Below are 24487 nucleotides of genomic sequence, written 5' to 3'. Positions count from 1 at the left end.
GGAATCTAAAAAACTTAATCTCATAGAAATTGAGAGTAGTTTGATGGCTCCCAGAGTCTGGGCAGTAGGAAGGGGTGGGGAGAGGTTGATTTGTGGGTACTAAATTATGCAGTTGGATAGGAGATAAGAGGTTCTGATGTGCCCTTTGCATAGTAGGGTGACTATAACAATGACAACGTACTGTAATTTCAAACAACTAGAAGAAAGGATTTTGAATGTTTTTTGCCATAGAGAAATGATAAGTGTTTGAGGAGATGGATAGGTTTAACCTGACTTAAGTGTTACACAATGTATACATGTATTGAAACATCACATGGTACCCCCATTAATCTATGCAATTTTTATGTTTTTATGTATTGGTTAAAAACAAATTTAATTAAAACAAAGGAAAACAAAACAAAAAAAAGTACATTAAACAGTTTACAATCATATGTGTATGTCCCTTTTTCTCTTCACCCATCTGTTAGATTTATATGTATGTTAATAATTAATTGAACATATTCAATATCAACATTAAATCACAAATTCAAATTTTAGCCAAATGGTTTACATAGTTTAGATCATAATGGCTGAGTTGAAGCTGAATTTAAGGTTAAATCCTTCTGGGGAAAAATTATGAACCACCACTTCAATATTTTTAATAGACTTTATTTTTTAGAACTGTTTTAGTGAACAGCAAAATTGAGTGGAAGGTATAGAAATGTTCCAGAGGAACTTTGTCCCCACTTATACATAAAATTCCACTTTCAACGTCCTACACCAGAGTGGTGTATTTATAATGATCAATGAACCTGCATTGATACGTCATTATCACCTAAAGACCATAGTTTACATTTGGGCTCATTCTTGATATTGCCCATTTTATGAGTTTTAACAAATGTATAATGACATGTAATCACTGTTATAATATCATATAGATTAGTTCCAGTTCCCCAATCCTCTGTGCTCCACTCTACCTATTCATCCCCCACTTCACTAACTCCTTTGCCTTTACAAAATGTGGTATAAATGTAGCCATTCTGGCTTTTTTCTCTTAGTAATATGGACTTAAGTTTTTTAAATCTTTTCAAGTCTCCATAGCTCATTTTCTTTAAGTGCTGACTAATATTCCATTACCTGTATGTACCACAGCTTATTCATTCACCTACTAAAGAACATCTTGGTTGCTTCCAAGTTTGAGCAATTATGAATAAAGCTGCTATAAACATTGTGCACATGTTTTTGTATGGACATAAGTTTTCAATTCATTTGGGTAAATACCAAGGAGCGTGATTGCTGGACCGTATGGGAAGAATATGTTTAGTTTCTAAGAAACTGCCAAACTGTCTTCCAAAGTGGCTGTACTATTTTTCATTCCCATCAGCAATGATTGAGAGTTACTCAATTCAACATATTTTTTTAAAAATTCTCAAAGTAGCTCCATCACAAGAAGATTAGGAATGAAGGTTAGAATTCATACAATTTCACATAGGCTTGAGATGGACCACAAGGAGTACTATGATAAGCTAAGGCTAGGGGTCCAAAGATTACATTACTATAGTAATGAACACTAGAACTCCACACATTGAGTATTCTCTCCTTGAAAAAAAAATACAATAAGAAATTACTGTCACAGCGGTAGAAAATATTTTAAGACCATGTGATTGATGCATTATTTTCTTGTAAGCACTCTTTTGTGGAAAACCAAATTATAATCACATGGTAAATTGACGAGCATAGGATCAGAAAAAAGAAAAGAGTCAAAAGAATGTTTAGTGTAGTAGATTATTACAGCTACAGTACCCATGAATCACAATTCTAGATACATACAACCTTGCTTATTCTCCCACGTTGACTCTGAGCTTGGATGTTTGCCTTATTTTCACCAATGGGATATTAACAGACTTGACGCTGGCAGAGACTTGAATAAGGACTTGCTTCCTGAGGTTTGGTGTTTCAGAACGTTTCTGCGTTCATGTGAAAAAGCAAAAGATGATAGAGCCCATGGAGAGTGACTTGGTCACCTCAGTCATTGCAGCAGTCCCAGCTGAGACCCCAGGTATATGAGTGAAGCAATTTAGAATACCCAGGCCCACCGCAGACACTAGCTATCTGTAGCCACATCAGTGAGCTCAGGTGAATCCAGCTGAAGACTGTCTAGTCAATCCACAAAACTTTGAGGAAAAAATAAACCAGTACTGTTTTAAGTCACTGTTTTGGAGTGATTTGTGAGATAGCAATAGATAAACTGAAACAATGGTTTATGGCAGAAATAACCTATTGTAGCAGCTACAGTGATCCCTTTCAAATGCAAGACATAGCCAGGCACAGTAGTGCACACCTGCTATCCCAACTACTAAGGAGGCTGAAGTAGAAGGATCACAAGTTCAAGGCCATCCTAGGCAACTTAGTAAGACCTTATCTCAAAATAAAAAATAAAAATGGTTAAGGATGTAGCTCAGGGTAGAGCCCCCCTGGGTTTGAACAACAATAACAAAAAATCCAACATCTTTCCAGAGCCCACAAGATCCTGCTTGTTCTGGTCCCTTATTGCCTCTCCAACCTCATTCCCTATCACTCTCCTTCTCACTCTTCTCCAGCCTTCTTGCAGTCCTTTGATCATGTTTTAAGAACTTTGGCAGATTGCTCTTCAAAAAAGGATTTACTGTCTACCTGCAAAGAGCACATTTAGCTTACAACTTCCAATATCAGCTTAGTCAGAGTTCACTTCAGCCTACTTCAGCTGAAAGCACATGCCGTTTGACCAGAAAAGTCCCTGGTCAAATCACTGAGCAAAGTGGGGATAAGAAAGCCTAGTCATTTCCTCCACTCAGTGCAGAAGTGATGTAGCGGGCCTCAGGGTGTCGGCTATGAAACTCCCCACTGGGATCGAAGAGACTTTGATAGGTCAACATGCAGTCTGGTGGCTCCTCCATCCAATTGGATTTCCATCCTTCCATTCTTTTTTTTTTTTTTGCGGTACTGGGGATCTCCCCAGCCCCATCCTTCCATTCTTAATAGGTGTACTGCCCCCAACATTTACCTTTCTAATGGTCTCAATATCTGCTTTCCAGAAAACACAAGATGTGACAGGGCCTTTGCACTTACTATTCCCTAGGCCTGGAACTCTCTTCTTCCATATATTTGCATTCTTCTCATTTCATTTAAATTTCTGCTTGAATATCATTCTGAGAGACCTTGCCAGATGATTCTACCTAAAAGAGAACCCTTCTGAATTTCTATTCCTGTTTCATTTTTCTTTATAATTCTTACTACCTTACAATATACTGTAGGTTTATTCATGAGTTTTACTACCATCTTTCCCACTAGAATACAATCTCATTAGGTCAGGACTTGTCAGTCTTGCATCCCCATGTGTAGAACAATAGCTGTCATATAGTAGGCACTCACTAAGAATTAAAGAATCTGTGAGAAAGTTAAAAGATGGAGGAAGGGAGGGATCCATATACTTGATAATTAGCATGCTCATAAAAGAGACCAGAATGCTCAAAGTCAAGTAGCTCCTCTCCCCTCTCTCCTTGACAGGGCTTGAATAGAGTAGAAAAAAGAAACAGTTAATCAAAGACATCATGGAACTCTTTTGCCAAAGAAACCAATGGAAATTTGGGGGTATGGGTAAGCTTAGCAGTTAGAACAGAAAGGAAAACTCGAAGAGAGGAAACTGGGCAACAAGAGAAAGAGAAAAATCACCAGGGAAAATTTCCAGCAGCAAGATAACCAGCTGGGCATGGTGATGCACACCTGTAATGCCAGTAATCTGGGAGGCTGAGGCAAGATGATTGTGAGTTCAAAGCTAGCCTCAGCAACTTAGTGAGGCCCTAAGCAACTTAGCAAGACCCTATCTCAAAATGAAAAATAAAAAGGGCCAGGGATGAAACTCAGTGATTGAGCACTGCTGGCTTCGCTCCCTGTTATTTAAAAAAAAAAAAAAAAAAAAAAAAAAAAAAAAAAAAAAAGGATAACCAAATCACTTTTTAAATAACAAATACTTCAAAGTTACATATAGTTCCTCTCCAAAATCACCAAATTGATTCTCTAAAACCCAGCACAAACACACATGCTCTGTGTGAATGGTTCTATAAATATCAAAGGAAAGAGGCCAAGTTTCACATCTGAGTTGGTGGAGGGCAGAGGGAATAGAATAGCTATTATAGGTAGAATATGAGTGGGAACTCCCGTTAAGTAACCTTTGTTCCCCACATGTGCTAATCATGTTATGAAGATACAGTCAGGAAAGTTGAAATGATTTGAAATGTTACTCAGAAGCTCACATGCCAGATACTATAGCAATACATGCATACCTGTGTTTACAGCAGCACAATTCACAATATCCAAACTATGGAACCAGCCTAGGTGTCATCAACAGGTGAATGGATAAAGAAAATATGGTATATATACACAATGGAGTTTTATTCAGTCAGAAGAATGAAATTATATCATTTGCAGGAAAATAGATACATAACTTGAGACCATTATGGTAATCAAAATAAGTCAAACTCAGAAGGTCAAGGGTCATGTTTTCTCTCATATGGGAAGCTAAAGAGAAAAAAAAGGAAAAGAAGTGGGGGGGTCTCATGAAAATCAGAGTAGAGGAAAAAGACCAGAGGGAGGGAGGAGGGGAGGGAAGGGGAAATATTAGGGAATGATATTAGCCAAATTATATTGTTATATACATGTATGAATATGTAGCAACAAATTCCATCATTATGTACAATTATAGTACACTGATTTAAAAAATGGAAAAAATAAACAAAAAAGTATATGTGCTGGCACTTAATCCTGATTCATATGTTAATGGCATTTGGAGGCAGGACCTTTAGGAGGTAATTAGGGTTAAATGAGGTCATAAGGGTAGGATCCCTATGATGACATTAGTGGCTTTATAAGAGGAGGAAGAAAACAAAGGCCTAATGTTCTCTCTGATATGTGTATGCTATCATACAATAAGGGCAGGGAGTAGAAGTTTATTGGATTAGACAAAGTGGAATGAAGGGAAGGGTGAGGGGAATGGGATCAGGAAAGACAGTAGAATGCATAGGACATAACTTTCCTATGTTCATATATGAATACCCGACCAGTGTAACTCCACAACACGTACCACCACAAGAATGTGAAGTTATGCTACATATATGTCAAAATACACTCTGCTGTCATGTATACATAAAAAGAACAAATAAGAAAAATAAGAAGAGAAAGAGATATCCAAGCTATCAGGCTCACTCTGTCACACCATGTGATGTACTCCACCATGTTACGATGCAACAATAGGCTTCACCAGATGCTGGTGCCATACTTTTGGACTTCCCAACCTCTAGCAATGTGAGCCGAATAAACCTCTATTCTTTTTAAGTTATCAGTCTCAAGTATTTTGCAATAGAAAACAGACTAAGACAAAAGGCATCATATTTTCTCATATTCCATGGTCTACTAAGGAAAACGAAGATGCACGCTTAACTACAGTGACACAAAGTCAAATCGCTACTCTATTTTCATTGTTAACATTGTTCTATCTTGATTTCCTTATCTATGAAATAGGGATAACACTGGTACCTATTTTATAAGATTATAAAAATTAAATAAAGCAAAGCCTTATAAGCAGTTAGCCATGGTGCTCCATCGCTGTCAGTTAATGTTTTATTTCTATCTTCTCACAAAACTTGCCCTGTATTCTTTAATTAAATGAATGGTGTGCCCACCTGCTCATTTACCCAAGTTGAAAAACCTAAGTAATATACTTGAATCTTCTCTTCCCTATCTCCTCAAACTTGAGAACTACGTCCAGCAAATTCTTTTGCAAAAATATCTCGACTCACTTTTGTTCCTCAGTTGCCATTATCACTCTCCAGTGAGCTTCTAACTCATCTGCCAGTTTCCAATTCCTGTTCCTCTAGAACGCTCTATGCAAAACAGTCAGATCTTTTCTGCCATACCTATTATTATTCCTCTAGTTCCCATCTCAGTTAATGATGTCATCATTCATTGCAATTTAGAGGTCTTCCTAGACAAGTCCTTTTCTTCACTCCCCATATTCAAACAGCAATCAGATCATTGTTGAATGTCTTCTCTGTTCCTCTCCAGTTCCCCCATTGCTGCCTCAGTTCAGGCTTCATCATTTTTCATCCCATTGTCTGCAAAGGCATCACAACCTATTTCTGCCTCTTGATTCCTATCACTCTATTCTCAGCATTGCTTTCAAAATAATCCTCCAGTATGAAGTCTCTCTCTTGTTCATTCACCCACTCATTTGTGATCTTTTTTCTCATGGAGCTTACAGTCTACTGTTCTTCCTAAAATAGTAAATGAGGCTATTATTCATGGATTTGTTCCTGTCCTCTTATTCAATTTCAATCCACAAAAACAAAAGTGGTGGGGGGTGGAGGGAGGATGGAGGGAGGAGGAGTTGCTAATCATACCGACTTCTTTCAATTCTACCACAATCCAGTGTGATTGTACATGCTTCCTTCACCTTGAATAATCTTTGCCCTTATCTGAATTGTAAATAACCAGTCTCAACCAGATTCTAAACTCCTGAGAAAAGAGACTATCTTTAATTCTTTATTTCTAACATAAAGTGTAAGTGCCTGATACATAAAAAGAGCTCAATAAATGTTTTTGAAAGGAAAGGAAGAAAAAAAGAAGTGAAAGATATTAGTCCTCATCTTTTGCTACAATGTATTAGTCCTAGATTGCCATAATTGAACCTCAGGAAAATTATTACATAATCTCATTGACACACTTTTATTACTAGGGCTTTTACATGCCCAAAATGGATGCTGTGCTCGTTTACAAGCCAATCACATCATTACTTCCATATATGCTATTATTCACATTGACAACCTGGTACATTGTGAAAGTCTACTACACAAAGCTACAAGTGTTAGCAACAGGGATCACAGCAGCAATCTTGGAGAATAGCTATAACACTCACTGTGGTTTTGATTTGTACTTCATGACAAATGATTCTGAGCATTTTTTAGTGCACCCATTGGCCATTTTTGTATGTTTATAAAACATCATAGTGTTTTACCAATTTTTAATTGAGTTTTCTTAATGAGTCTATATGATATTGTTTCAAGGATACTTACCATCTTATCCTGGTCAGTTAACTGAAAACAAAGCAACCTAAATGTCAAGTTGATGAAGGGAGTCTCACCTTCAAAATCATTGCTACCCAACAAACTATTTCAACCCATCTCTTTCCAAAACAGCAATTTCAAGTCTTCTTCACTATTGGCAAACCTCCACAATACTTTTCTTTTCTAGCTCCCTTGTCCAATAATCTTGGAAAATTTTTATTTGGGAAAGAATTTTATCAATACAATAGAAAACAACTTTACTAATAGTCAGGAGTCACCCAAGTATAAAGGCTCAGACATATCACTATTTTGAAACCCGCTAATCAAGAAGTCTGCATTATTTTGCTGGGTTGCCATGACAAAATACCAAATACTAGGTGGCTTGAACAACAAAAATTTATTTTCTCACAGTATTGGAGGCTAGAAGTCTAATATCAAGGTGTTAGCAGGTTTGCTTTCTCTTGAGGCTTCTCACCTTGACTTCAGAGGGCTGCCATCTTGTTGCCTCTTCACTTGGTCATCCCTCTGCGCTCTCACAACCCTGATGCCTCTCTGTTTATACTAACGTCTTCTTGTATAAGCACACCAGCAAGACTGGATTCAGGCCCACCCCAATGGACTCAATCCAACTTAATTGCCTCTTTCCATGCCCTATTTCCAAATACAGTCACATCCTGAGCTACTGGAAGTTAAAGAGTCAACATATGAATTGGAGGAGGGCACAATTCAGCCCACGACAAAGCCCTATCCACTTACACAGTATCCAATCAGCTCCTTAATGATTATCTCTTATCATACCAGGGAAGAGCTGAGAAACAGCAAAATGTGGGGAAGGCCTCTATCAAGGAAAGCTAGACCACCAAAACAAACATGAAAAAGAAACACAGAGGAAACAAATAAGACCAGTAAAATAATTTTTTTTTTTTTTTTTTTTTTACTGTGATCCCATTTATAAAAATTCCTGGAAAAGGCAAAATGATAGGCATAGAAAACAGACCAAAGTGAACAAAGACAGAGGACAGGGAAATGAAAGAATTACAAATTTTAAGTAAGGGAACTGTTCTATATCTTAAATATGGTGGTAGCTACATGACTTCATATGTTTGTCAAAACTCATAGAACTGTACACTAAAAAGAGAATTTTACCATATGCAAATTTTATCTCCCTAAAAAGAAAGTCATTGATATACTTAGAAACATGAGATTTTGCATCCATAAGAGGACAAAGTACTTTTTTTAAAAAAGAATATTCAGAAGATAAAAATCTTGCTTTGAAATTTAAAAATACAAAAAATAAATGAGAATGTAATAAATAAAGGCAGAAAGAGATATATTTCATATATAAAACATAAAAAAGTATAAAGAAAAGAAATCATAATATGGATTTCTCAAAGAGTGAACAGCAAAAACAGAAGAGAGACCATTACCAAATAATTGAGATAAATTTCTTAAAACTCAAAAGGCATAGGTTTAATGCCCTGAATAATAGATTTTTAAAAAGATACACCAAGCACACCAAAACATATCACTGTAAAAATGTGGAAGACTGACATTTTTCTGACATAAAAAAAGGTTATGAACATCCCAAAGGAATTTTAAAAAGCAGGTCTATTTAAAGAATTGTTGTTCAGAGTAACACTGGATTTCTCAACAACAGTGGAATCTAAAATAAAAATGGAACAAAAATTTCAAAATGTTAAGGGGAGAAATTATTTCTCTCTCAAACCCTAAACCCAATCAAGCCATGAGTCATGAGAGTAGAAAAAAATAATATTTTCATTCATGGATATTTTCAAAATCTTTACCTCCCATACATCCTTTCTAGAGAAAAATTACTTATAGAGATAATCAAGAAGTTTAGAATATAACTTTCTAAGACAATTCATTCTAGAAGTAAGCATTCACCAAAAAGATGAATAGGAAAAAGATAGAGGGATAAAGGGAAGACTGAGGACGAGTGTCAAAGAAGAAACTCAAAATGAGTAGTACTGGTTCAGGGGTCTTAAGATGGAGTCTGAAAGCCGTTGTTAACGAGGTCTCAGACACACTTTAAACTGCAGAAGACACACCTCCTTACACCACCATTCCACTCTCACCATTGCCATGGGAACTGTCCTTTAAAGCACTGTTAACTTCAGCTGCTCTTCTGTACTGTGGACCCTTTTCCCCAAACTACCCAGAGATATCACATTTAATCCCTTTCTTACAAGACAACTTAACTTTTACCATCACCAATCATAATTCCTGACTAACAAGTGATATAATTTCTAACTCCCTTGTAAAAGTTAAAGTCACCATTTTGTAAAATCTTGGAGCAAATTTTTACAGTTTTTAAAATCAAAGTTTTACATATGCTTCAGAAGTTCAACAAGGTTAACTATGAAAAGATAAATTATATATCGTATTGAAACCAAAGTTCTGAGATGAAACTAGATTCCCTGCTTCACCAATATCCTTCTGGGTTCTTACCTTGCACATTTTAAGAATAAAATTCACAAACAATAACAGAAGGGAAGAGTAAATGGAGTAGGATTTATTTAATTGAGAAGAGAGAGAATTCCCGAGATGCAAGAGGAGGCTAGATAGCAGAAAAACCCATTTTGGTGTGCTAGCTTAGGGGCTTATATGGTTTTAGGTAGAGCATGGAGCACAAATCTGTGTTAAACAGGCACTGAAAAGATATTGGCTGTGTCCTCTAGCTTGAGTTTTAATCCTTTCTGTAACTCCCATCTGGGTTCACGCCCACCTTCCATTTTCCAGCCTCTCTAGGATAAAGAAGTTGGTTAGAGTAGTCCCACAGGTGAGCCTCAAGGTCTTTTACATTTGAACTGGGCCTTGATGGTGACTGTAAGCAAAAATAAACAAGTTTCAGCACCATAATGAAAGCACAAATAACCAAGACAGGAGTAGAGTTCATGGATCATCTATGTTTGTAATTCAGCGGTGGAGTCAGGCATCAGAGGGTCTCGCTTTCTGGATAGAAAATGGCCACTGGTCACAAGAGGAGCCTGGTTTTCTATAGGTTACAGTGAGAGGTGACTTAATTATTGACAGAACGTGTCAGTTTGGACACTCAGGAAACAGGCTGTGAGGATGGAGGGTCTAGAGTTTAGACCCAGTGCTTATCTTGTCCTCCTGGGATCACTGTATTGTTGCTGGGACAGGATTAATGTGTGGCTTAACTGGGAAAGGATCAATATTTGTCCTCTTCCCAGGGACTGCCATTTTAGGATTGATATTTGCCTCCTTCCCAGGGATTGTCACTGGGAAAGAATTTATTAGGGAAAAATCAATGTTTTGCCTCCTTCTTCCCTCCCTCCTCCTGGGTCACACTGTCTTGGGAAGTTGTCATTTTCCATATCCTTCAGGGCACATTAATATTTCTATGGGTTAGCTTCCTGGTATGGTCTCTGCGTTTGAACAAGACCTTGATTAGGGCTCATCAATTCCGAATGCTGACCACTGACTATTCCTATTCAATATTATATGTCATTATATATCCTATTCACGAGCAGCATAGTGGAAAATCATTCCATGTATTTCCTGCTGCATAGCCTCTGCAATGTTTTTATCATTATTGCCACTCTGAAGCTTTTACTGATTATTTATACACATTGCAGCAGTATCAAAGAGAAATTAGTCAATTCACTTATTTAATAACTTGACTATTCATTAAAGTTTACTAATGCTGGTATACAGATCAGTGGTAGAGCACTTACCTAGCATGTATAGTGCCCCAGGTCCAATTCCTAGCACTGTAAAAAATTATATATATATATATACACACACACACACATAATTTATAATTACATATACACACATTTACATTTTTATATATTTCATACATATACATGTCTATATTTTTATATATTTCATATATACATATACATATATATGTATATATAAAATATATGAGCATATATATATATATATATATGAAAAAAAAAAAGCCAAGCATGGTGGTGCATACCTGTAATCCCAGCAACTCAGGAGGCTGAGGCAGGAAAATCATGAGTTCAAGGCCAGACTGGACAACATAGCAAGATCCCATCTCAAAAAAAAAATTATTTGCAACCCCAAAATAACTATACACAATGCTTCCACAACATCTTCTGAACACAAACAGAATGCAGGAAAACTGAGTCACCCAATATATATATTCTCAGCTGAGATCAAATTAGGCGACCCTCAGTCGTCTTGTTTCAGCTCTCACTATGAAGTGCCCATTTGGCAGTATATTTCACATTTTTTCAAATTTTTGCATTTGTATTGACGATTTCACTGTTTAAAATAGTCCACAAAAGTAGTGCTGAAGTGCTGTCTGGTATTACTCAGCACTGCAAGGCTGAGATGTGCCTGACAGAGCAAATACATGTGTTAGATAAGCTTTATTCAATTATGATTTGTAGAGTTGTTGGTCATGAATTCAATGTTAATGAATCAATGATATTTGTTTAAAAATGTCTTTAAACACAAACACACATAAAACAAGGATATCTTTTAATGAATTAATGAAAATGTGTGACCAGAGGCTTACAGACACCTAACCCTGATTTGCTCTAGAGCGATGGTTCAGTATTCAGTATTCACTAATTCACTGAAGGAAGCAGGGTTTATGGGGGACTGAATCCAGGGATGCTTTGCCACTGAGCCTACACCCCTAGCTCTTTTTAATTTTCATTTTGAGACAGGGTCTCACTAAGTTGCTGAGGCTGGCCTCAAACTTGTAATCCTACCTTGGCCTCCAAGTTGCTGGGATTACAGGCATGCATCACTGCACCTGACACTAATTCACTCTTATCATTGATTTTATAGAACATGATTATTGTGGAATGTTAAAGAGGCAAGAGAAAGATAGGGCTAGATCATTGGGAACTCTACAGACAACACTGAATGTCATTATCATCAAAATGAAATTAGGGAAAGCCAAGCTAGGTGGATCACCAGAGCCCGGGAGTTTTGGGGCAGTCTGGGCAAAATGGCAAGACCCCATCTCAAAAAAAAAAAAAAAAAACAGTAATTGGAGAAAGAAGACTCTGCCTCCCCACAGGGGAAGAAAAGGGAAAGAAAACTTGATAAACTGATTTAAAATTTCACCTTGATGAGTACACGCTCAAGAATAGCCAACAAAAATGAGAGGAAGGAGAAAGAAAAAAGGATTCTTATCCTAAGAGATAATACAATATACAGTAATTTTAAACATGGGCTAGCCTTGAACCTGTGATTCTCCTGCCTTAACCTCAGGAAAACAAATATGTACTACCCCAAAGGAATTGTTATGATTTTCTGCTGTGCTTAAGATATTTTTAAAAATATTTATTGAAGAATAATTTATGTATAATAAATTATATGCTATATCTTATTACATATATTCTATATCATTCTATATAATGATATTTATATAAATACAATAAATTGTACATAACAACTAACACAATTAAATTACTTTTGGCAGACTCATGCACCTGTGAAATCACCTCCACAATCAAGAAAGAGAAATTTCTATCACCTAAGTTTCCTCCTGTCTTGACAAACTACTTTCAATCCATCCAAGTCTCAGACAACTGTTGATCTGTTTTCTGTCAGGAAAATTTCACCTCCATTTTCTACAATTTTATATACATGAGATACAGTATGTATTCTTTGTGTCTTTCTTTCATTCAGTATAATGGTTTTGAGATTCATTGATCTTGTTGCATTTTTATACATGTATTATACTTTATGGACTTAACCACATGTGTTTAACTATTCAGCTGTTGATGGGCAGTACTGTGGTTTGAATACAGTTTTTCCCCACCAAAACTCACCTTGAAGTTTGGTCCCCAGTACCACAGTGTTGGGATGGAGCTTATGGAAAGTGTTTGGTAATGGGACAGAGTCCTCATGAATGGATTAATGCCTTTCTCAAGTGAGTGAGTTCTCCTTGTCTCAGGACTGAATTTGTTACAATGAGAGCAGGTGGTTATAAAACAAGTCCACCACTTGTGTTTCTTCTCTTTCCCAGAAACCCATTTGACCTCAACATAGAGTTCTAGATATTCTACATTCTTGCAACACTGGAGTTCTTTATCTTTTTAATGCTATCCATTCTAAACACTGTATAATGGGTTCTCACTCTGGTTTTAATTTGCATGTCACTGAGGACCAATGACATTGATTATCCTTTTGTGTAATAGTCAGTCGTTTAATGAAGAAAATCTTTTAGGCTGAATTCATTTAACATGAGGCTATACAGTTTTACTTTTATTATTTGAGAAGACACTCAGAATTTCTAGAGCGTATTTAACTCAAAATCAGTGAATGAAATTTAAACAGTTAAGAGCATGAACTCTGTAGTTAAACTGCCTGTGTTCAATTCCCTGCTCTATTATTTACTACCTAAGTGACCTTGAGCAAACTAACTTCACTTCTCTGAGCTTCCCTTTCCCCATCTGAAGCACCTACCTCATAGGGTTCACAAGGCTTAAGTGAAATGTTGTATGTAATGTGTGTAGCACACTTCTTGGCATATAGTAAATGTTCACTAATAGTTTGCAATTGCTATCATCATCATATATATATCACAGTCACACCACTTATAAAAAAAACAATATTCAGATTTGAAAACAAGAAAAGAAATATATTCGATTATTTTAAGGAAAAATGATACAGTTCTCAATACTCTATTCTTTTAAAGGATATCTAGAGTCATATTTTGCCTGTTTGTGAAAGAATTGATAAACTGGGTAGAAGTGGAGGGTGGATTATAAAGGAAAAAACAGTGGGAAAAGGCATCTATTGTAATGTAATTTGTTGAAATACATTGAGCCAGCTTGTATATCTCTCTTTCTTATTTGGCCTCTAGTATGGAAAGCTATTATGCTGATATAGCTGGGCAACCATGCAAAGAAGTATAATTATAATGAAGCAGCCATCAATTCTGTGCTTGCCAGAGCTGCTTGCTATGACTCCCCTGGTACTTGGCCCCAGGGTTTCCACAACAGAAATAAACTTGAGCAACACCAAAGTGGGGATAAATGACAGATGCCCACACTAGAGGTTCATCTGTGTGACAGTAATCATGGTGTCCCTCTCCACTTGAACTATCCAACTACTGAGACACAAAAAAAGGCCAAGTTATAAAACAAACTTATGAAATATCAATGTCAAATAGAAAATGTGATATACACCAAAAACATTTAATATTTTACAAAAGAACTTAGCCACCTGAATTATGAGTGAGAAAGCAAAAGATGAACAACTCTTCAAGCTATGCTCTTTTAATCTTCTGAAGCTTTAACCATAATAACTAGCATGATGCTTTCTTTCTAGAATGCCTTAGAAGTCATGAAAGAAGCTTTGTTCCTAATAACTTGGCAGGTCATTTTAAGAAGGTAGCGTCCCAAGGAAATTAGTAGATACTAATATAATTTGAAATTATATATTTGAGGGAAATTATAATTTGAGGACTGCTAGACAATAATCATTTTCAACTTCTAGGTTTGTGGAAAATAAGCAAGATTTGTGGAAAAAGAGACTAAGAAATCTCCCTGAACTCAAAGATATTTCTATTCTATTCTTCATTAAAACCCATACGTGTTTACATTGATAGTAATTAAATAATCTTTTATCATAATCCACACTATTTCTACTTAATACAACCACTCATGAAATAATCCTGTGATATAATTATTTTTAATTAGCTTTCTTTCTCTGAAATCCCAGGGGGAAGAGTACATGAATCTTCAGCATCAAATGTTTATGAATAACAAATAAAACAAAAAGCAGACACAGTGCCACATGCCTATAGTCCCAGCTACACAAGAGGCTGAGGTAGAAGGATCACTTGAGCCCACAAGTTTGAGACCAGTGTAGGCAATATAGTGTCATCCCATCTCAAAACAAAATAATAATAAAATAGGAACTAATCTAATTCAGTTAATTAATATTAATTTCTGAAGTCCCCGTTATATTAAGAAAGCATATAAAAGATACGATGAGGAAAAATATCAACTTTTGCAATTAATTTCCATGGTTTCTCTTTAAATAAACAATTTAGCACCAAAGAAAAATTTTTTAAAAATACAGATAAGTACAATTAACAAAACTAAAATCACTCATTTTTTATCAAAGCTAATAATTGATAGTGTTTGAGTGCAAATGCCTTTGGAGGTGAAAAAACAGGTGGATGGATGAATGGATATATAGTTGTACCATTTTTGTTCAAAAAATATCTAATTGTGCTATATATGATATCATAAACTACTTTTCTTTTCTTTTTTTTTGTGGTGCTGGGAATCGAACCCACGGCCTTATGCTTGCAAGGTAAGCACTTTACCAACTGAGTTATCTCCCCAGCCCCATAAACTAATTTTATCCTGTAATAATTTAGGAGCTGCCATTCAGAATTTTAGATGTAAGATGCAATTCTTAGCTGACCTTCAGGGTAAACTGGTGTCATAGAACAGACCTAACGGCATTTCCACCAAGAACACCATCTACTGGCTTCTCATTGCCAAGAAGTACAAGTCAACCAGACCCCAGATATTACAGTTCTTCAGATCCTACTATAAATCCAAAAAGGTAGTGTGGAAGGAATGCTAAAGTTATGAAGCAATTACACTGCTTAGGAAGAACAGGAGGATAATAGACGAAAAATGTATAAGTCAACCGCTGTTGACAACTAACTTCCTAGAACTTCCCCTCCCCTGCAAAAACATTGTTACTATTGTGGGGTTTGCAACAAAGCAGATTTTGGAACTATTGGACAATACTATTTTAATGAAAACTTGAGAAATTCATAGGAAGTATGGTACAGAAAAGGTCAGAAAGAGGGCTTTTGAGTCAAGGTTAAAGCAGGCCACAACCAAAGTATAAATCAGTGCTAATCCCAATCTTTCTGCTCTTCTACATTTCCCAGGTGCTCCTGCATTTAGGCTGGGGTCAAATAATGGGTCTAGACAATGAGACAGGCAGCACTAACAAAAATCAATTTAAGCCCTGACCCTTAAAAGCATCTCATGAAATCCTCCAATCCTCTATTACCCTTGAAGTCTGCAAATTTCAAATAGTAAGCAACATATGAAGGAAACATGTGACTGTTGTATTGAGCCACTGAGACTGTGGGCTAATTTGTAGTGCAGCAAGACCTAGTTTCTCCTGACTAATGGACACCAAGCAGTGGAGGCAGAGTGAGTTCTAAGTTCACAGCATGAAAACCAACAACTAGCAAGTCCTTCCAGGTTAGACTATTTCACTGTCCCTTCAGGAGCAGTCTTTTCAAACTAGGGTATATAAAGACTTTACTAAAAGATGAATGAATCATTTTGAAGAAATAAATTTCTAGGTTAACCTTCATCTGTATTCTTTCCTATAACCAATGAGTCTGATTTTTTCACAATAAGCCTTCTCCTACTCTGCAAAGAGATGTATATTCCTCACACGTCCCAGATCTTACCCTCACTTGAGTTAACATCATAAATTTCATGTGATGAAAACTTTTAAACACCAACTTAAAATAGGCAAAGAATTGTTGAAGTCTTTTAGAAGATAGTCCACTACAATAGACTGGTATGTAGGAATTCAGGAAACAGTACCAATGTATAATTTCATAATTCAGTGTATGTAGGTATAAAATTTATAATCCAAAGTCAATAAGCCAAAGGAAAAAACTTCTTAGATGTTCAGGCTTCTTTAATGGGCGATCCCGAAGTTAGGTAGTTGTCCAGAGGATCAGAGGTGTTTGAACAAGAAACTGGTGGAGAAAATGATAGTTACAAACTGTTGAACATGCGGGCACAGTAGCACATTTGTAATTCCAGCGACTCAGGAGGCTGAGGCAGGAGGATCCCAAGTTCAAAGTATTGGCATCAGATCTGCTATTTTGCTGCCGCCATTATTCTCCGCCCCCAACACCATTTTACAACCTAGATTGAGAGCCTGTGAACTGCCTAGTCAAGTCATTGGTCCAGATTGTTAGCCCACAACCTGCCTGCCAGCCATCAATCCATTGTTATTAGCCCTCGAAATTCCACTACTTAAGAATAGCTCCCCTGTCATTCTTTCTCTCTCTCTCTCCTCCTCACTCTCCCTCGCTTTCTTTCTCTCTTCTCGCTCTCACTCTCTTGCTTGCTCTCACTCTTGCTCTGTCTCACTCACTCATGCTCACTCACGCTCTCTCTCACCCTGCGGGCAGACATTCTGCCTGTCTGCTTAATAATATCTCGAGTGAGTTCCCACTTCCGGAGTGGTTTCTGGGTGCTTTCACGAAGAAAGCCTCAGTAACTTAGCAAGGCCCTAAGCAATTTAGAAGAGATCCTGTCTTTAAATAACATATATAAAAAGGGCTGGGGATGTCAATCAGTGGTTAAGCACCCCTGAGTTCGATCACTGATACTGTCCCCCAAAAAATTGTTGAATGTAATCATAAACTCAATAGGTGCTTTGAACTTCTCAATATTGGTGAGGTGGTTCTCTGGTGGGAGAATGACCAAAGGCAAGACCCATATGAAAATTAGAAAAAGGCATCCCTTCCAGGGGACAACCGACAAAATAGAGCCCACTCTAGGCACTCTAGGTTGATGAAACATCTTTATAGGAACTTGAGGAGAATTATAATGACCACAGCAAAGAAGAAAATGTACATGAGGGTAGGGGTGACAGAAGGAGGACAGTGGGGTGTTCCAATATTAGACTGTGAATGTAAGGAGCCCCTTTTGATGTAAACATATATTGAGCCCTATTTCACAGAATATGGCAAATGTAACTGGGAGGGAAGGGAAGGGAAGGGACAGCATGGAAGACATGTGGTGGTAAATATGTTTGTGGGACAAAATATGTTTTAGGGTTTACTTTGTTGTTAATAGCTTCCAGTGGGTAACTCTGAAGAGCAGGAGAGATGCCTAGAGAAAAATTTAGGATGTGTTTGGGTGACTGAATTCTTCCAGAAACTTCTCTTCAAGTAATACAAAATTACTCTTTCAGGAATTTTTTTCAAAGCCTGAAAAAATTAATCTTTCAGGCTTTGAGAATTTGTGGGGAGAGGAAGGGAGATAAGGAACTTGTCTCTACAGACATTGGAAGAATTTGGAGTGGCCTAGCTATGTTAATGTTGCAAATGCTTTAAAATTATTGTGTGAGTGTGTGTGTGTGTGTGTGTGTGTGTGTGTGTGTGTGTGTTTTACTGGGAATTTAATCCAGGGTCCTCTACCACTGAGCCCATCCCCAGCCCTTTTAATTTTTGAGACAGTTGCACAGACCAGTCTCAAACTTGCAATCCTATTTATTGCCTCAGCCTCTCCAGTCACTGGGATTACACATTGCACCATTATGCCCACTAAAACTTAACAGATATTATCAAATAGTCTACGAGAAAGATTATATATAATATACACCATCAGCATATGAAAACGGTGTTTCTCTATCATCTTCCATAACTGAATATAATCTTGATTTGGGTTTGTTTACTTATTTGTTACCAATTTGACAATTAAAAATCTGCATGCCACTGTCATTGATTTGTATATCAAAGATTTTCTTATCTTTTCTTGTAAATCATTCTTGCCATTGGCCCATATTTCTACAGGTACATTTATCTTTTCCTTTATTGATTTGTAAAGATTATTTAGGTAGCAGAAGTATTAACCTTTTTATCAGTCATTATTTAGTAAATTTTCCCTATTCTTTGCTTTCTTTCAATTGTTTTAGAATTCCATTTTTTTTAATTAAAAAATAATAATTTCTTTATGGTAAGCCTTTGGTATTATCTTAAGGTTTCCCAAGACTATCCATAGTTGAATTGATTTGCTTGGAGTCACAGGATTCAGCGTCTGGTTATATTCACAGATAAGGTTTATTTACAGCAGAATTGCATGTAAGAAGACCAAAAAGAAAAACATACTGGAAAATCAGGTACTGGAAAAAATTCATGCACTGGTTTCTTAAGTTCTCTCCCTCCCATAGAGGGGCACATGAAGCATGCTTCTATATTTGGCAACAAAGATAGAATGACAGACAGACACACATACATACGTAATTTGTTTTTAAAAGTGTGTGTGTATATATATGTATGTGTACATATATATGTTGCACATTTCTACCTGGGGAAGCCTGAGACTTGGAACCCATGATTTTTATTGAGGGCTATTCACATATGCACTCTGCTTACGATGTACTAAAAATTTCATACTCCCAGAAGAAAAGCAAGTGCTTACCATAAATCACATTGTTTGTCAGACCATCTAGACATCATGAACCACCTCCATTAGTTTTGAAGCAATTCAAGTGCCAAATTCCCAGATACCAAATTTATACAATAGTCTTTCTAGAAAGTCTTTCTAGGAGTTTGAGGCCTGTTGTTAACTCTTTTCTACATAGGTATTATGTTTTTCCAACATCAGACTATATAATTATTCATATATAATTGTCTTCAATTATATTTATATTTATTTATTATATTATTTATAATTATATTTATATTTATAATTATATTTATTATTATTTAAAAAGCTTTTCTTTTCCTATTAAATATCCAAACTACTTAAGATTCATTTTCCTATTTAAGTGTTAAGTGATTGCTTCTCAGATAAAAGATCAATATTTTTTCTTGATTTCTATTTTCCTAAAAATTTTATATTTCTCACAAAAAGTATTATTTTTATTCATTTTGTGCTGCTATAACAGAATATTACAGTCTGAGTGATTTATTTGAAAAAAGAGATTTATTTCTCATAGTTCTACAGGCTGGAAAGTCCCAGAGGGCATGGTACCTGCATATGAACTTTGTGCTGTATCATCACATAGCAGAAAACAAGAGGACAAGAGGGCAAAAATGAGAGAAAGCCAAGGAAACTGAGTTCACTTTTATAAAAACCCATTCCTGTAATAACTAACCTACCCTGTGATAACATCCCTAATGCATCATGAGAGCTGAGCCCTCATGACTTAAACATCTCTTAAAGGACCCCACCTTCCAATACTATTACAGTGGCACTTAGATTTCAACATGAGTTTTGGAGGGGACACTCAAATCATGGCAACTGTGCATTATTTTTAAAATTGGAAAAATACAAAGATGAAGATTCTAATGATATTAAAATTTTATTTACTCATTTTAAAACAAACTTCCAGTGTTTGTGTGTGGAAAACAATATTCACACTCTCTTATAATTTTTCTATAGGATTATTCTGTCAGCGGTTTTTATCATCATCATCAACATCATTATTATTATTTTGGTACCAGGGTCTGAACTCAGGGGCACTTGACCTCTTGAGCCACATCCCAAGCCCTATTTTGTATTTTATTTAGAGACAGGGTCTCACTGAGCTGCTTAGCACCTCGCTTTTACTGAGGCTGGCTTTGAACTCACTGTCCTCCTGCCTCAGCCTCCCAGACCACTGGGATTACAGGCATGCACCATCATTTAAAACTCTTATAAGTATAATTAAATGCAATAATATCTGTGCTATAGCTGGGTGAAAAATATTAGTCTACAGAGAAGTAAATACATATAAAGCATTTCACCCATGCTTGACCACTAAGCATGCTTAAAAATAAAAAGGTTAAATTTTAATGAAGCAGTGGAATTTGACTCTGAGACTTTAAAAACAAGCCACTTTTAATTCTTGCATTTTCAATAAGAATATTAAGTAATAGTTAAGTGATCTATTATGTTCAAAGCAGGCCTAACCACATCAATGAATGAGCTCAACACATCCTAGAGAAGCATTTACTTTTCCACTACTAGAAGACCTTAACATGACACAGCTGACAAGAGGCAGCTCCATAAGGAAAAGAGATAATCTGAAAAGTTTCAGGAAATATTAAGTTAAAAATCATGGTCTTAAAAAAGATTATGCTTTAAGTGTACACACAATAATTTCTATAGAAATTAAATATATTTTAAGAAGTGTTCATCAAAAATACATGATAAATTTTAATCTCTGTATTTATATATTAACTGAAAGTAAACACAAGGTTTCTGCCACAGAGATGAGAGTTATTATGACTTACATCAAGAAATGCACCATTTCCCCACACCTAATACTTCACAATGACAAAATGAGAACCCCTTGCTTCTGCACATTACAAGGGCAGAACCACAGGAAAGGAATCACAAAATTGTGAATCTGGGAGTTTGTGCAAGATAATTGCCTAACTGCCACTGTTGCTTTACAAAAGGGAGAGAGCTAAATCTACATAAGGTAAGGAAATTCTCCTTGGGTTCTTAGCCTTTTGAATTTAAATAAATGTCTGGAGGGGGCCGTTAAAACAAGCATTACTGGATTTACAGTCTTGGCATTGTCTACAAGGCTCTGGATTTCATATTCCTTTAAAATATAAACATTACCTCCTGGAAATTCTTCAACTATCTATTCAGTCATCTTTAACTTCCAGGGCTTATCCTTTAACCCAGTTTCCAGTTTTCCTAATTTAGAAAGCTGTAACAATGAAGAAATATGGAAATATTTATTTCTCCATATTATTTAGTAAAACTAACCGAAGTATAGGTATTTGAAGCACTGGTTAATACCTGACCCCTACCTAAGATCTTCTGTGGTGTTCAAACCCTTTCTGCAGAGCTCTGGGAATTCCTCAAAGGGGCCCCAGAGCCTCTTTGATAAGGCAGAGGGTTGCAAATGTAGGGGCATAGGAGGAGTAGGGCTCTGAGGCCCTAATCCCTGCTTTACACATAGCTCTTTTGCCTATATATTGGCTTCCAAGTATGTTTCTTTTTCTTCAAGATAAAGCTCGATGAAGGAAAAACACAAAACAAAACTTTGAAATCCTCTGAAAAACAAACAAACACACACACACACACACACACACACACAAATCTTAGATAATCTAAATAAAGATCCACAGCTTTACAAAAAGACAAGATCCCACTTATATTTATACTTAAATTTCCTTGTCTTGGTATTCTTACTTGCTTTAATGAAATACTTCTAAAACACATCATCACCACTAAGTTAACCGGTTATTTCTGAGGTTCCTCACAGATGAAGGATGTTCAGAAAGTTCTTGAGGTTCTTTTGCCTATTGATAATCTCTTTATACAATGCCACTTGAAGATAGCACCTAGTCACTGATAGCATCCTTCATGAAAAAAAAAGAGCACTGCCTTATCCAGGATCCTGTTTTCTAATGCTGGCCCTCCTATACAGCATTGCAATTCTCCCTCCTATTTGCTATCAAAAATGTGTCCTTTTCCCTCCACAGGACAGCCACCATATATACCGGCATCCATCATCCTCATCCTTTGCTTTTCTACTTTCAGATAACCCAACATAAAACTTCTTCTCTTTCCTCTCGTCTCTCTTCCCCTAAGTTCACCCTCACACAAAGAAATTCAATATAAATAGATGCTGGGGGAACTGAGGCCCACCAGTTTGGACATGTAGACTGTAATTCCTAGGCAAAAACATGAGAATACCCTGGCTATACTTATAAAGATTCAATGGTGAAGGTTATATCTACAAATCTCTAAATCTAAACCAGTATAGTAGTTCCACTTTCAAAATTCTACATGCTTAATTATCTACTACATTTTTCAAAGGACACACTGTTTATCAATTCACATTTCTTAGGAGGCAAACCTCGGTTCTAGTGTTACTTGTGCTTGCTTTGTGAACTCAGGCAAGTCATTTTAACTTCTCTTGGACAATTTCTTATCTGTAAAGAGGAAAGAGGCCTAGTCTAAGAAGTGTACCAACTGTATCTGCAGATTCATATAATTATTAAGGATTCATTCTCCATCAGTCCTCATATATACCTGTAAATGTGCTGAGACACAAACTGGCATGTATAATCTACCTGTCAAAAGTTTTCCACTATATTTCTTCCCCATGCATTTCTAATGCAAGTTCATATATGTAAAAGATAACATTCTGAAGCATAAGACAAGTTTAAAAAATATATAGTACCTTACTTAGCAAGGTGAGACCCAATTTTTTATATCATTTGTCAGTTCTTAAAAAAAAAAAAAAAAGTAATCCTGGTCCCCACTATCTCACTACCTTCACTTCTCTGCCTGCTTCATAATGTAGAACTATGACATAAAAGGTGAGAATCACTGACATATATGATGTATGTGATTTATTCGTTCAGTATCTTTTATTTTTCTTGCAGTACTGCAGATTGAACCCAGGGTTTTGCCCATACTAGGGAAGGCCTCTACCATCCCCAGACTTCATTCAATAAAGATATGAATGTCCAATTACAGGACAATAAGCTAAGCACAATGGTTGGAAAAGGGAATTTTTGGTCAGTGGATAAACTGGAGTCCTCAAGCCTTAATTCCATCACTAAGCCTTGATGGCATTTTCCTACCTTGCATGACTCTACAACTTATGTCTATAGGAGAAAAGAAATATGGTGAACCATGGAATTCACCCAGAAGTGAATTCCAACAATGAAAAGTCTGGTTTGTATCTTCGTTCATCAAGGAGGATGGAAGCCTAGAAGACATCACACTCTTCAGCGAAGCATGTCACAGAATATGTCAGAGAGAATGAAGAGCAATGAAATCACGGGTCCAGGCTATTCATCAGGTTATGAATTAATGAGTCTTAAGGTTAAGATTTCAGGATTCATAGTGGATGACTATATCCAAATTCTGGGGTAGTAAAGAAAGTTTTATAAAATAGTAGTAAGCCTAAATTTCATCCTCTAAATAAGATTCTGAAACAGATATCTGATACAAAGACATGTTTTATTATACATGAAGTGTCATTCTTAAAATATTACACCTTTCTATCTAACCACAACTTTGTAAAACAATCAAGATTTTACTCTTTTTGAAAACTGGTCTCTACTTCCTATCCTTCTCCCTAACTTCCATTTAGAGACAACTGAAATTAAGGGGGTGAAGTCCGGTATTTGTTTTATTACAGCTTCTCTTAAGTTATTCAAAGCAGAAGGTTGCTTTCTGAAATGCAGCTAGGCATTAGGCGTACTTTTTTTTTTATAGTGTCCAATTTTAAAGTTATTTAAACTTGGGGGGAAGGAAGGGGGAAAGGAAAGAATCAAGACGAGCGCCAAGTGTGACCAAGCAGGGGACGCGCCCGCAGCAGCGAGCCCTGGGCCGGGTTGGAAAGCGGCTGCCAGGCAAGGCGACCCGAGGACCCAAGGAGCCCGAAGAGCTGGCGAGGCCGGCCGCCCGGCCACCAAGCCCGGACGCCTAAAGGAGAGAAAGGCCAGAGGGCTGTGCGGGGGCGCTCTCCGCAGACACCCCGGGTGGAAACCTGGGGCTGGGTACCTTTTGCCGCCCAGACCGAGTCTTAGAAGGTACCTGACTGCGGGCGGCCTGTCCACAGCCCCCTCCCGCCGACCTGGCAGGAGAGGAGGCCGGTTCTCCGAGGAGCCGCCACCCTCGCCAGCTTCGCCAGCATCCTGCACCTCTCAAACAGCTTGGGTCCGGGTGTGAGCGGAG

At 36.8% G+C, this 24487-nt stretch overlaps 1 protein-coding gene across 2 annotated transcripts in view; it reads right to left on the bottom strand.

Moving 5' to 3' along the window:
* The window catches only part of Sugct (succinyl-CoA:glutarate-CoA transferase), a 752240-nt gene extending 727770 nt beyond the window's left edge, over positions 1–24470 (bottom strand). For both annotated transcript variants that reach the window (XM_047562477.1, XM_047562478.1), the window contains exon 1: positions 24347–24470. In XM_047562477.1, coding sequence (XP_047418433.1) covers positions 24347–24446 — 100 coding nt within the window. In that variant the 5' untranslated portion in view covers positions 24447–24470. The remainder of the gene's footprint in view (positions 1–24346) is intronic.
* Between the last annotated feature and the right edge of the window lie 17 nt (positions 24471–24487).

The sequence above is a fragment of the Sciurus carolinensis genome, chromosome 8, assembly GCF_902686445.1.
Source record: "Sciurus carolinensis chromosome 8, mSciCar1.2, whole genome shotgun sequence".
Taxonomy (NCBI): domain Eukaryota; kingdom Metazoa; phylum Chordata; class Mammalia; order Rodentia; family Sciuridae; genus Sciurus; species Sciurus carolinensis.
The sequence above is the reverse complement of the archived record's forward strand: the minus strand, read 5'-3'. Positions and strand labels throughout refer to the sequence as shown.